The 13,764-nt window shown below is 41.4% G+C and overlaps 2 protein-coding genes and 1 long non-coding RNA gene across 3 annotated transcripts; 1 reads left to right on the top strand and 2 right to left on the bottom strand.

Moving 5' to 3' along the window:
* Positions 1 to 9: 9 nt before the first annotated feature.
* On the bottom strand, positions 10 to 2,522 carry LOC123981103. Its single transcript, XM_046065748.1, has 2 exons — positions 2,274 to 2,522; positions 10 to 852 (listed from the first exon to the last, which is right to left on the bottom strand). The coding sequence occupies exons 1-2, from the start codon at positions 2,347 to 2,349 to the stop codon at positions 239 to 241; spliced, it is 690 nt and encodes a 229-aa protein (XP_045921704.1). The 5' UTR covers positions 2,350 to 2,522; the 3' UTR covers positions 10 to 238.
* Positions 2,523 to 5,907: 3,385 nt separating this feature from the next.
* Positions 5,908 to 10,461, bottom strand: bcl6b (BCL6B transcription repressor). Its single transcript, XM_046064860.1, has 12 exons — positions 10,357 to 10,461; positions 9,935 to 10,012; positions 9,605 to 9,831; positions 9,026 to 9,274; positions 8,736 to 8,870; positions 8,370 to 8,553; positions 7,971 to 8,182; positions 7,777 to 7,883; positions 7,524 to 7,658; positions 7,314 to 7,444; positions 6,905 to 7,042; positions 5,908 to 6,781 (listed from the first exon to the last, which is right to left on the bottom strand). Exons 3-12 carry the CDS (start codon positions 9,823 to 9,825, stop codon positions 6,641 to 6,643), a joined length of 1,653 nt encoding a protein of 550 aa, XP_045920816.1. The 5' UTR covers positions 9,826 to 9,831; positions 9,935 to 10,012; positions 10,357 to 10,461; the 3' UTR covers positions 5,908 to 6,640.
* Positions 8,365 to 12,606, top strand: LOC123980452. The gene is made up of 3 exons (XR_006827503.1): positions 8,365 to 8,656; positions 9,029 to 9,309; positions 12,212 to 12,606. It is a non-coding gene; the product is annotated as an uncharacterized LOC123980452 (long non-coding RNA).
* The last annotated feature ends 1,158 nt before the right edge of the window (positions 12,607 to 13,764 follow it).

The following is a 13,764-nucleotide window of genomic DNA, read 5'->3' as shown; positions in this document are numbered from 1 at the left end:
ACCAGTGCAAGACGCACTGAAAACACTGAGCCTGTGTGCTACATCCATGATGAACAAACTATATACATATATACAATATTTACCCCTCAGACAACCACCTGTTTCATATGGTGCAGGGGCCCCGGTGCAAGACGCTACCAGGGGCCTGACAAGCCCTGCCAAAAGCAAAGGCCAGCCCTGAGGAGTAAAAACTAAAGGTCTTTCATGCCACCCTGCCAGCAAGACAATAAAACGTCAGTCACACTCTCAGGCGTTTCTTTGGTCGAGTGCTGCTCTCTTCCTCAGTGCCCTTCCTCTTCTTCCTCAGAGTCCGTGCACAATACGTGGACTCTCTGGTGAACTGGCAGAGGACGGACATGAGAATGCGACCGTCTCCGCTGTAGTCACTCACTCTCCAGCGGTTGGTCACCTCGGTGCCTTCAAAGCGGGACCCAGTGGAGATGACTCTGGTCACAGTCTCGCCGTCAAACTCCATCCGTCGGACACAGTTCCTGGGGTCGGCCCTCAGGGCCCCCAGCTCCGTCCTCTCAGGATGAGCTGCAGTCAGTATATTAGGAGCTGAAGAGCTCAAGCCTGCAGTGGGAACCAAAATACCAGCTGGTTCGTCCGTTAAAGAGGGTGTGGTGTTCTCCCTCTCCTCCTGGTCCACGGGGACGAAGGGTGTGGCCGTCTGACGTGTCCGTAAGGACCCCTTGAATGGAATCAAAGGGAAGTCCTTGGAGCCTGTGATGAGGTGGTGGTACATGCTCAGGATGGACTCCCTCATGGAGGCGACACTTGTGCTGCTCAGAGGACGGTTCCTCAGGTTGGTCACGATCATCTGAAGAACGCGTCCTGGCCGAGGCAGAGCAGCTGAATGGAAAGAAAAGAAAAACATCACTCACGTTAGTCAGGATGACTAATTGAAGCCCAGATTAAGAAGTCAAAATAGCATTTATGACTTAAAGTTCACATCGTTTTACACAGAAGATCATAAAGACTATGATTATTTATGTTGTTCAAGCTCAGCATGAATAATGTGAAGACTGTACAACACAACATTAAACAACTTTGGATCCAACTAACATCTTTTAAATATTAAAAAGTTTTTCAAAGGTCCTGCTGTTAGATTATGACACTTGGTGGAAGTTACATTTGAATGAAATACAATTTCAGTTCTTCACATGGACTGAAGTCTGTCTCTCTTACAATAACATGTAAAATATGGTGTCCGTTTCATTTCTATTCTTGTATTTAATGAAATTAAAATCAGAAAAGATGAAAATGCAACTTTCACTGTGAGGCTACAGTCTGCTCTAAAACTATTTGTTAGCTTCATTTAATCAAAGTGTAAGCAGCTTAAATTTTCTCGAGCATATTTAAAAACACACATGTTGACTGGTGTGCTGCGTAGAGATTTAAATCTTTCCCACAATAAACTTTTCCAGAAAAGTTAGTCTACTTGTTTCTTGACTTAAGAAAAAAATCCTGAGTCGAATGCTGCTGCAACATAATGTTAAAATAGTTTTCCAGGACAAAACAAGATTTCCCAGGACATTATTTTACTGTTTGTCCACAGTTCTCTTTTGCATGTGTTTTTCATTACTGGAAAATTGGTCAAATGTTTTCCAGGTTTTCCAGGACAGGTGTGTATATTACTACAAAGACGTCAAAGTGCCAAAGATGATATTTTGATCATGTAGTGAGCACAAGGAAAGCTGAGTATTTATTATTCAATGAGTTGGTAAAAATAAAAACTCCTTGAAGGTTGTAGGCTAACTTTTCCATAAACTTATGGACCAAACATCCCTGGACACCTGCATCTGCAGTGTTTACATGCCGACTCAGAATCATAAACAAACAACAGGTTGACCACACTGACGTCAGACGTCTGCCTGTGACTAGTTGTAATATTTGATGTCGTTTCCATGGCGCCTGCAACATACACAACTTTTAGCGCTTTTTAAAAAATGGCGCGGTCGCGATCTTTGTCTTTAAATTAACCTGGACAACCCCCTAAAAATAATTAGCAAGTTTTATAAATCACTATAAATTGTTTCATCTGCCTCGTGCTCTCTCAGTAAAATCCATCGTGTTAATTAATTATTGTAATGCCGAGATAACATGTTTAATGTAGGTTTAGTAGCCTATTTTAATGCTGTTCTGGCCAAATATTTTCAAACAACATTACATAACTTATATTTATATTGATAAATATTGTATTAATTTATGATTTAACGTAGTATATTTTGTTGTGTTTAATCATGATATAGATGTGGTCTAATGTGTTTTACCATAGCGGTCATCCAGCAAACGGACGATGCCTAAAGTCAGCAGGTGTTCCTCACGGCAGAAACCACTGGAGACCATTTTTTTCCTCACTGCAACAGCTGCTTTCTCACTTCCAGATGTTCAGCAGAGATCTTTTCTTTAATGTCTGTCACCTTTCAACAAGTTAGCACTTTTTCCACAGGTGAAGAGTTTCACTTGTCAAAGGTCAGCAGCTCCTGTCAGCGTTCAGGTGCAGAAAGAAGTTCGAACTTTGACCTCCGCCTTTATAGGGCCCGTGCAACGCGTCAGTCCTCGTCACCATGACGACCACCGAAAATTCACTGCTGTATTACAATAAATAATTTATTTTGAATTCATGATTTGACGGTTATTTAATAGTCATTAACTGTCTTGTAGACTATAGTCCGAAAAATAATTGCCAACTGTTTTGATAGGCTAATGATGAACCGTTTCAGACATTACAAATGCCAAACATTTGATCATTTTCTTTGTTGTAAGTCAGCAAACGAGTGAATACCTTGAAAGACATGAAAGAATTGGCAGATGTCGTCTTGGGCTGTGAGACTGTGTGATGGACATTTAGTCACTTTCTGACATTGATCAGACACACAGCCTATAGCCTATGTTAGGGGTATATTTTTCCCAAATATCACCCGAATTCGAATTTCTATCAGACACACAGAAACTCCCCTATATACTGGGAGAAATGCCCAAAATGTCAAATATTTGCTGCAAAATATCTCCTCATGCCATGAACTGAGGACAATCAGTGGAAACCCATAAATAATTGTACTAATTTTCACATTATTATTATTTTGATTGTTTGATATTTTAGTAATTGTAGTGTTTTTGAATCTCACATTTGATACTTATTTTTTTGGTACTAATTAATTCATTTTTGTTTTTGCCTATTAATATACACTCACACACGTTTACAGTTTCATCTATTTATTTTATTTGAATTTTTTTAATACATTATTTTAATAACACACACACACACACACACACACGTTACTGTGTCATTTACTTATTTTATTTTATTTCTTAAAATATTTTCATTTTTTTTTACACACACACACGCTTACTGATTTATTTCTTTACTTTTATCTTTAATTTTTTTTTTTACGGAATTTTTATATTTTATATATTTTTTATTATTATTATTATTATTTTCTTTTGTATTAACGCACAAACACAACTTTTACTGTTTTATATCCTTATTTCATGAAATGTATGAAATTAATTGTCCTTATGTCATTTATATGTAGCTTTGGCAATATTGTTGCTGTACATTCATGCCAATAAAGCTACTTTGAATTTGATATTTCTGCTCTCTTTGTAGGCTATTTATTTCAATAAAATGTAATTATTTTACAAGGTACAAGGTTGTTTATTTGTCATTATACAGCACAAGGCTGCATTTTTTTGAATTTGCATGGGGTGAATGTAAACAGCAGTAACCAGATGATAGTATGAAAGTTTCATCTTCACAATACAACAATGCAACAGTCTGACATTTGGGAAACAGAGTCCATCTTGACTGAGGCCTACACAGTTACACTTCCACCAACACTTCAGTGCACACCTCAATAAACATCTTGCTAAAATAAACATATCAGCTTCAATCACGGAGTTTTTATTGTAAAAAAACAAGACAATAAAATACTATTATCCAATGAAAATGATAAAGAAGACATAGAAATACTCCATTACAAGTGAAAGTTCTGTATTTAGATTTTACCTCAAACAAAAGTATTGAAGTATTAAAGTAAAAGTACTGATTATGCAGAATGTGCCCTTTCATTTTGTTATATTATTGTGTATATCATATCATATCATTGCTGAATACAAATCCAGTTTTTGAGCCAACTTCTCAATTTAAAGTTGGGCTGTTAAACCTATAACAACCTATACAGCTATCAGATAAATGGAAGTTACAATAAACCATATTTGCATCTAAAATGTTTTAAAGTAAAAATGTAAAGTAATATAAAACTGAAATACTCAAGTCCAAGTTAGTAAAGTACTTGATGGATGTAGTTATTTTCCACCACAGAAATGACACAATTCTGGATCTATTGACTTTCAACACTAGAGGGAGGCATTAAAAAATGCCAACTGCAGACAAACAACCCAGAAAAGGGTGATTTTCGTATAAGTTTATTTTTCCAGGATGTAATTTGAGATGTGTTGGTGGAAATGTAATTGTGCATAAGTGGTGCTGTACAACCCGTGACCACTTTATTAGGTACAACTGTACAGGGTTTTATATGCTGCCACTGATGGTCTTGATGAGTAGCAGCTGTGAGTGATCAGCAGGAAGCCAGGAGAGAGACAACAGCACCACATACACACACAAAACACAGAAAGACATACTATAGACAAAGACTGAATCCCAATTTCCACAGCCGGACACACGAATCTTGAGCTAATGTGCGATGGATTACAACTGAAGCATATAAAGCATATGAAGTCAAATAATAATGGACAGGTTTTTATACCTAATCTTGGGGGAGAGTTCCTGTGTCACAGTCTTATATCCCCTTGTTTATGTCAGTTTAAAGTATACTTACATTTACTTACAAAATACTGTATAAAGTATCTGCTAGTATCAGAGCTCTCCAATAGCAAAATTTATCCCCACATCCCTGATTCTTGTGCTTGAATTCTTCTTTTACATTTTGGGAGGAGATTTAATTGTAGGCTATAGGTTACAATAAACAAATTTTATTGATTCCACTCACAAATCTGATGCACGCTGATACTTACTAAACAGTACCTCTTTCTCTATGTTCTGCCTCTAACAGGAATTCTCCACACACACTTTAACATGTCCACAGCGTGCATACGGGTTGCCAGTTTGGTTACTTGTTGTTGTTCAATAAAATCACTAAAGGGTTTTAGGAATACTTACTTCTTGATATGTGTACCACACAGAAGTCAATTTTTCTGACAAAGTCTTTCTGGGAGGACCCCTCACAAGGTGCCATTGGCCCCAAGTTGATGAATGGGAAAAACTACATGTCATAGGTTTAATTTTTTCAGTGAAGCAGGGGGGCCAAAGTTTGGAAAGTCCCGTCGAACTTCCAACGTTTGTCTGCTGAACAGGACAATAAGTGCAGCTAGCCACAACTCATCAGGGCGCAGGAAGCAGAGGATGACAGAGGGTGGGAGAGTTCAGCAGGAGTCTGCAGCCCCTCCACAGTCGACCCCCTCACCTTCAGGAAGCACCAGCGAGCTCACACACGTGTTGACTGGCTGGTAGTGTGAGTACCCAGCATTAGGAGCCTGGAGGAAACAGGTGCCCTTGGCTTCATTGTTTCCACAAAAGCGCCAAGAAAAAACAAAGCAAAATCTGGAAAACGGCGGGACAGACTGGACTTAAGAGAAGACGTGATTCATGGGTAGAAAAAGTGCATTAATGAGAGGAAGGAAGTCTAGGGAGGAGGAAGGCGGAAGGCAGAGGGAGAGAAGGGTTTACAGGCTCTGCAAATATGTGTAGTCTAGTCAGCACTTTGTGACCATTTTCATATTTGTAATAAGTTTTAGAAAAGTCGTTTCACCATTTGTTTGTACAGCATACACAACATTACATGTCAAAGTGTGATATGAAATGAGATGCTGAAACACCAAAGCTCCAATTGATATAAAAATGATTTAATTTAATTGTACAAAAACATCTTTGTCCAGCAAATGAACATACATACAAATGCAATATTATTAATAATTATCCAATTTCTTACAGTCTTCTAATTTAAATTGCTCATGTCAGAAAACAAAACATCATTTAATTTTAATACTTTATACTCAGTACAAGACAACTAAGTCCTTTGCCTGCTGGGACTTTAAAATCAGATATCGCTGCATACTTTGAAAGAACATGCAGGCCCCAGGCCTCAAGGTTAAGATAAATCTGAGCTAAATGCACATTTAAAAAAAATATTTCAGTGACTTAACATTGATTAAGTGCTTCTCCAGTCAGAATTTAATTTACTCCAAAATTCACTACCTCTCCTTCATAAAACTTGCTTTATCTTTCCTTCACGTACTCATACTCCTTCAAAATTCAGTGTACACACATCCCAAAACATTTTACCTTTCTTTCCATGTCTCATTCCCTTCCTTCTGTCCCTTCACAAACCTTCAAAAACACTTTTCTTACCATCATCTCCATCTCAGAAAAGCCACCCAGGATTTCTAATGAACCTTAGAGATTCAAACTAATAATAATGTGTTATGTTAGCTCCAAGCTGCAAAACTCATCCGGCATGTTGATGCTAAAAGCTTTTTGTTAACGTCCATCTCTTTCTCCAAATGAGATCCATTTTAACTTTTTACTTGATGTCCAAGCTGGTCATCTATCTAGTCTTCAGCAGGCCTGCAAAATAGGCTGGTAGGACTCGGTCAGGACCTTGTAGCGGATCTTGGTGTTGGTAACGGCCCCATGTTTCTGCCGCAGGTGAAGACGAAGTTGACTCTTGTGGCGGAAGTGAAGGTCACACTTCTCACACTGAAACACAATAAGTCAACTGATCAAACAATGGGGCGATAATAAGGATATTCTGTGACTTTCTGAGTGTTACATGCTGTGCTTTTGTTGTATGACACGTGTGTGTGTGTATTGCTGACTCACAGTGTATGGCTTCTCTCCAGTGTGAATGCGCAGATGGCTCTTCAGGGTCTGCAGGTGGCGAAAGCGGGTGCCACAGGTGTGGCAGGGGTACGGCTTCTCCCCTGTATGGATCAGAACGTGGGCCCTCAGATGGGCAACCTAACACCAGAACAAACAGAAGTGTGAGGAACTGAACAAACCAGTTGAAGAACCAGACAAGACAAGATTTGCATTTAAAGATTGTTATCAGCCTAAACCCGGAGAGTAGGGTTAAACCCTGGGTCTGACATTTATTACGTCACACAGGCACTGTTATGAGAACAAGAGGACATGTAATAATGTGTACTCGCATGACTGGCCCCTGTGTTATGAGAAAGTGTACTTTAAAATCCCCTCAGGCGCTTAGCCCACATGCAGAGTTAACCCTCACCTGAACAAATCGTGCGCCACAGGTGTCACAGCGATATGGCTTCTCTCCTGAGTGAATGCGAGAGTGAGTCTTCAGGTTGGCCGGTCGGTTGAACTGGGCGCCGCACACATTACAGCGGTATGGCTTGTCACCTGCCAGAGCAAAGGTCAGCGTCAGGGTATTGGTTTTAAATAAAGAGAGTGGAAGAAAGACAATTTTTTATAGCCTCACCGGAGGAGACATTCTTGGTTCCTTGAATGTTGCCTGAATAACAGTAGGGCACAAAGTAGTTTTCATGCTTGATTGCATGTTGGGCAGGTTCTAGATCAGTGGGGCGCAGGTTTGGGAAGATGGTGCAGGGTGAGACTGAGCAAGCAGACAAAACACGAACAGTTTGAATAAGTGTGTTCGACAAAGAAAATATTTAAGGTATGATGTGTTTAAAGGTAAAATGTCTGCAATATGACATGGGTTTGGTTTATACCTGTTCCCTCCTTGTGAGTGGGAGGCACTGATGGGCGATCCACAGAGGGGGGTGGCCCGAGGGGAGGGGCTCGGCCAGAACCCTCGTAGCAGGAGGCCTGCCCCTGTCTGATGAAGAAAGGTTCATAATTACATGTTTGCAAAAAAGTTTTAGTTTTCCTTTCTTATCTCATAATTCTCATTATTCCAGTTTACCTATCAATCTGACCAGGCACTTCTCCAGACCACGCCTCTGTGGGTGCTCTGGGTGTCAAGCCAATCCTGGCAGCCATGGGTGATGTGTTACTTTGTGGTTCGTCCATCTCCTCTTCCTTCACCGCGGTGTTTGCACAAAGTGGGTTGAGAACAATGTACTTGTATTTTTTCCAATTGCAAGCCTTTGGGTCCGGCGTGGCTTTGACATCACTCTGGAGAAATAAACAAAACCCAGTCAGTTACTTCAATTTAAATATAAAACAAAACCTCCCAGTGCTAATGTAAACATTTTTTGTACAGGTTAGTGATACTTACACTGTTAGGGCTCCTTGTGTTTGACGTTGGTTTTCATTATTAGAATAAACAACCTTCATTCTGCTTGATCTGTTTTAAACTCACCACAAGGTTTTTGTTGCAGGTGTTGGATTCTGCTGGAGAGTTTGGATGGCAGCTGGAGCGGGCGGGGCTTTGTGGAGATGGAGTCGTGGTGCCCATGAGGGGCTCTTCTTTCAGCTCCTTTGACCCGAGCTGGCAGGTCAGGAAAGCCCCTGGCTTGAGAGAGTCTCCAACCTCTGAAGGGACCCTGCAGGAGAAACAAAGGAAGTGCTGTAATGAGCTAAACCTGTCAACAGAAAAAGGCGCACAGCGACAATGTGACTCATCTAACACAAACACTAAGTGATCAAGTATGTACCCACCCACAGAGCACTTTCTGCCACCTTCAGCTTATATAAATGTTTTCATTTGTACCCAAATTTTTCCTACCTTGTTGCCACCGCTGTTGGGAGTAATCTCTGGGGTCCTGGATTGGGCAGGTCCCCTGCTTTGGGAGCTACAGAGGCTACAGACACCCTGGAGTCCAGCTCCAGTTGAGGGTGTCTTGCAATCATATTCTCCCTGCTGTGAAACAAAGACCCAAGTTAAAAACATGCAAGACTGCACATTAAAATCAATCCAGTTTGAATTGGTTCCTTAATTTATGACCCATCAATGTGCACAATAGCATCTTTATTATTATTCATTCATAAAATCTGACGTTCTCTCCTGTCCCTCACCAGTGCAGCTGCATGAAATCCCTGCAGGTATCGGCCACATGGTCCATCTGCAGGTAGGTTGCAACAGTGAGCACCCCGGTGACGATGCTTGGCGTCAGAGGGAGGCGGGAGGTGTACATGAAGTCGAGCAGCAGGGAGATACTGGATGGGTCCAAGGTATCAGGGAGAGACACTGTCATGAGCTGCTCCCCGCTGCCACCACGCCCCTGAAGCAGCACATGGCGAGAGTACATCGAGTAGAAGAACCCACTGACAGGAGAGAGGAAGAGACAGAAATATTTAAGGTAAGAAATTTTTATTTGGATCACTTCTAGTGTTTTAAATAGGGGATATAAGGCAACACACTGTGTAGAAGGGATGGGAAGAAGAAGACAAAATTAGAAAGAGACAAAACAAGCATGAGCCAACTAGAGGAAGAGAGGTAAGAACATCCATAGGGTTGTATCATTAAAAGAAATGAGAAGAAAATATTATCATCAGAAAAACACTCCTTTGAAAACTGTACCAATCAGAGAAAACCTGAAGAGCCTTCCATGGTATACGACTGCAGAGGAGACTATATTGTGTAGATGCACCAACCTGCAGGCCACGAGCACAGCGCAGTGTGCCCGTAGGTGTACGTTGCCGACCACCAGGGTGGTGTCAGTCAGAATGTCGCGGTGACGGAGTTCGTTCAGGTTCAGCAGCACGTCGTTAGAGTGACGCGTGAACTCCTTCACGTATCCCTCAGCCGGGGCAGCAGCCCTCATCCCCCCCTGCTCTCTGTTCACCCGGTATCCTTCCAGCTCCATCATGCTCATTTGGATCTGTGGAGAAGGCATCATAGATGAAACAAGCAACCCACATGCATTGTTTGAATTCATAATGCATGAACGTTTTTTTAAATATTGATGCACATTGATGACCTACCTATGTGTAGTCGATCAAATAAATATGCTGGAGTGTCCCAGACACATCTGTTAGGTGAGACCAGCTCCCTACTCGTACCTGCATGATGAAAACAAAAGAAACATCCCCTTGATACACTTGATCTTTATCATGAATTCTTTACTATTCATTTATCAAAGCAGCTGCAAGTTGCAGCAAAGTAGTCACTGCTGAGAGCTCATCAAGACTTAAAATGTTGTCAAAATCTGAAGTGAAACCATTTTCTTTATTTCACTGAAACAATTGACTTCAGTGGACATCCTCATCTGTCCAGTGATTACTTTTCCAAATTTTTAAGGATTAATCAAGAAAGAACTAAATCATCAACATCTCCGCTTAAAACCAAACATGTCAATCCAAGCAAGCAGTGATGTGAATGTACCAAGATTCAATTTCCAACTCACCCCGACCAGCAGGGACGAGAACTAACGTGCGCCGCGTTGACGTCAAGCCCCTCGGCACAGTGTTCAGTCTACAATCGAAGACGTGGAGCAGGGCCTCACCCGCAGTCTCCACTGGCTCTGAACAGCACTGTGAGGGGAGGCTGAAGGGAGGGAGCTCTTTATAATGTCGTGCAGGAAGCCCCCATGCAACCAGAGCTGCTTGTTTCCTCTTTCCTCAATGCCCCACGCGTACACTGGAAGGAAAAGCCCTGGCCCAGGCCCCGGGCTCCAAGTATTTTTAGTGGCCTATTAGTTTTTCTAAACCCCCATAGCTCTGTGCGAAGTAATGGCAGGAAAGCATGGTGTGTTTTTGTGCCATGTTGAAAAAATATATATATGAGGACCCTTGGGGAGATGCGGTACGTGCCTGGCTATCCCGGAGAGCTTCAGCCTTCCCCCACCAACGCTTTCCTACCCTTCACGCCTCTCCAGGACAGAGGAAACTGCCTGAGAGGAAGCTGGAAGACCAAATTTTGTTGGGTAAACAAGCTGTGCCCTCCTCGTTGAGAGTCTATCTCATTATTATGAGTACTTTTTAAGTTTCATTCATATTTTGGTGATTTCCGAATAATTTTTTAATTTGCGTGTAAGAAGCTTTGACATTCAAAGGGAAACTGTGTCATTGCTGAGTTGACCAGTTTAGGTAAACTGGCACTAATAAGTGCTCCACAACAGTGTCCGGAAGCTCCTGGCTTGCTGCCTGAGAGCACAGGCGTAGTGTTATGAGGACCAAGAGGAAGGAAGCAAGACCAAATCGATCATTCTAGATGGGAGACACCTTCTCCTGGTGGTGAAAAACAACCTTTTCTCTGCCCTGACTGAGAGAAATGCAGCCGACAGATGTGCAGGAACTGCCCTACACACCCACCTGCACACACACATACTTCTGAATGCATCCTGCAAAGCTGCTCATAGACATGGATGAAAACGCCTGTGCAGGACATCCGTCAATAATAAAGCGAGCAGGAGACAAGGGAGGAGAAATGAAGATAGAGGGGGCATAATGGAGCGAGGGGGAGAAGGGCTCAGGGGTCATGAATAACAACAAAAAAAAAAACTAGTGGAAAGTTACTTCATCCTCAGGGCAGCCTCGGGTTCACAGAGAACCAGGCTCAGGAAAGTTAATTGAGGCACCGCAAAAGTGAACTGTGAACTGTGTTTCCTTCAGATCAAAGTATTTCACAGAAGGAGACGTTGAAGAAGGAGGAGAGAACTCTTTAAGGTCGACTTCCGGTAGATAAACGCTTCTTGAACAAAAAGCGGGGATTGCAGAATGAAGCAAGTGGACATTTGATTAATAAAAAGAAGATTATTTTTTATTTCTACTGATAAGACGGCACCCAATTCAGATGTACTGTCAAAGAAAAATATGGAATTCCATATTCCTAATTTTGAGCTGAAATGTAGGTGTTTCTTTCTACAGTGTGTAGTTAAAGGGATAAGACTGTAAATAATTGCCTTTTCAGTGTCTATTGTGTAGACCAGTGATTCCCAACCAGGTTAAAAAGAATATAGCCACATATTAAGGCAGCTGTAACACCTGAACACCACTACCTGTTGCAATTTGCAAGACTACGTGAAAATTACTTAGCCAGCACTTAAGTCTAAACAAGCTGCTAAAGGTAACGGCTAAATGGTTGAAATAAATAGCTAACAATTGTTAGCTATTTATTTTAGCTAAACAGTTGTCGACCATTACAGTTAATGAATTGCCAACTATTTTGAGTAATGTTCTTACAAAAATTAAAATCAAAATTCTCTGATTTCAGCTTCTTAAATGTGAATATTGTGTGGTTTCTTTACTCTTTCATGACAGTAAACTTCCAAATATCTTTGGGCTGTGGACAATACAAGACATCTGAGGACGTCATTGTAGGCTTTGGAAAACAAGGATTTACGTTTTTCACCATTTTCTGACATTTTACAGACCAAACAACTAATCAGTTATTCGAGAAAAGAATCGACAATGAAAATAATCTTTAGTTGCAGCCCTACAAATGATTGGCCAAAAGCTATGGTCAAATGGTTGGAACATCAGCTTTGTATGGAAGTAGTGAAGATGACCAAACCAACCATAACATCGACACTTAAATAATAACAAACAATATCCATGTTTATGTAATAAAATGTATAAATGTTATACATTTGATACATGACAGGTGTGATCATGATAGATGCAAGTTCAACTGACAGGGCTGTGGGGGTACTTTAGGTCGGGAACCACTGGTGTCAAACGCTTTAATACTGGTTGGGTGCTTTGACCAATGCATGCAGGTCTAGTTGAATTTTGGGCTGCAACTTGTAAAATTGTAAAATCTCTTTTGTAGATGTGTTTTATGAAAAGCAAACAAGTCAGATGAAATAAAAATCAGACAACATGACCATGTTTGGATATAAATCCTTTGAAAATGTGAATCGGAAGCGAGGTGTTTGCATGGGGTGTATGGCTCGTGTGCGTGTCCTTGTGTTTTTATTTGTTTGGATGGAGGTCGGATCAATTGTGTGCTTTGTAAAAGAAGGAGAGAAAAAAAAAGGAAAAACCATAAAGGAAAACAACGATTAAGAAAACAGAGAGGGAGATGTAGGTCTCGGCTACTTCCAGGCATTGTGAGAAGAACGGATGAGGGGGGCGGTTGAGGAAAAGTGAGAACATTACTAAACAGGTTCACCAATGGACGGAAGCCATTGAGTCCATCCCGTTGGCAAGGCTTGGCAACACTCATGGCAACTTCCTGCATGTTACCCCATCTGTCAGTGCCCATCAGCGACCCCATTCTTGATAAAATGCAGAGCTGGTACTGTTGAGCATCAAACTGAAGACTCCAGTGAACTTAAATGAAGAACAAGCACAGTTTTTACAGTAATTTCACAAGCAAGTAAAATTTTTCAACACCTATTTAACTGTCACTCCTCGTCAAACAGAACAAAGGCAGGGATTCCCCTGGTTTTGTGGTTTCCTGGTTGCCTGGACAGAATTTTGTTTATCTGATAATGTATGGGCTGAGGCCATGCTTTGACTTCAAATCCCAGAGTTGATGCCAAAGTGTTGATGGCTCTGCAACAATAAGAGATCGGCCCCTTCCTGTGATTGCAGAGCACCCTGGACATATAAGGACAAATAGCCACAGAGCTACTGGAAGGAGGAGCAGGAGGAGGAAGCGGGGGTATCCCAGGGAGCAGCCGTCGGTTGTTTGTCCACTCACTGGCAGAGATAGACAGGGAAATAAAAAATAAATAAATAAAGTTATGAAACACGTCCTTTGAAGAAGTGCCTTAGGGAGAGTAGTGGGCCTCCAACATGGTGCTGGATAGAGTCGTGGGAGGAAGAAGAAGACGAAAAAAAAAAAGGGGGGGGGGGGGGCGAGAGAG

The sequence above is a fragment of the Micropterus dolomieu genome, linkage group LG12, assembly GCF_021292245.1.
Source record: "Micropterus dolomieu isolate WLL.071019.BEF.003 ecotype Adirondacks linkage group LG12, ASM2129224v1, whole genome shotgun sequence".
NCBI lineage: Eukaryota > Metazoa > Chordata > Actinopteri > Centrarchiformes > Centrarchidae > Micropterus > Micropterus dolomieu.
Note: the sequence above shows the minus strand (reverse complement) of the source record. Positions and strands in the feature narration are given on the sequence as shown.

Excerpts from the sequence above, each read along its gene's own strand:
- bcl6b (XM_046064860.1), bottom strand. The coding sequence starts at position 9,825 with ATGAGCATGATGGAGCTGGAAGGATACCGGGTGAACAGAGAGCAGGGG. Across the intron at positions 7,884-7,970 it reads GTGCCTGGTCAGATTGATAG|ACAGGGGCAGGCCTCCTGCT; the intron begins GTAAACTGGAAT and ends TTTCTTCATCAG. Across the intron at positions 7,445-7,523 it reads AACCAAGAATGTCTCCTCCG|GTGACAAGCCATACCGCTGT; the intron begins GTGAGGCTATAA and ends TTGCTCTGGCAG.
- LOC123981103 (XM_046065748.1), bottom strand. The coding sequence starts at position 2,349 with ATGGTCTCCAGTGGTTTCTGCCGTGAGGAACACCTGCTGACTTTAGGC. Across the intron at positions 853-2,273 it reads TTTGCTGGATGACCGCTATG|CTGCTCTGCCTCGGCCAGGA; the intron begins GTAAAACACATT and ends CTTTCCATTCAG.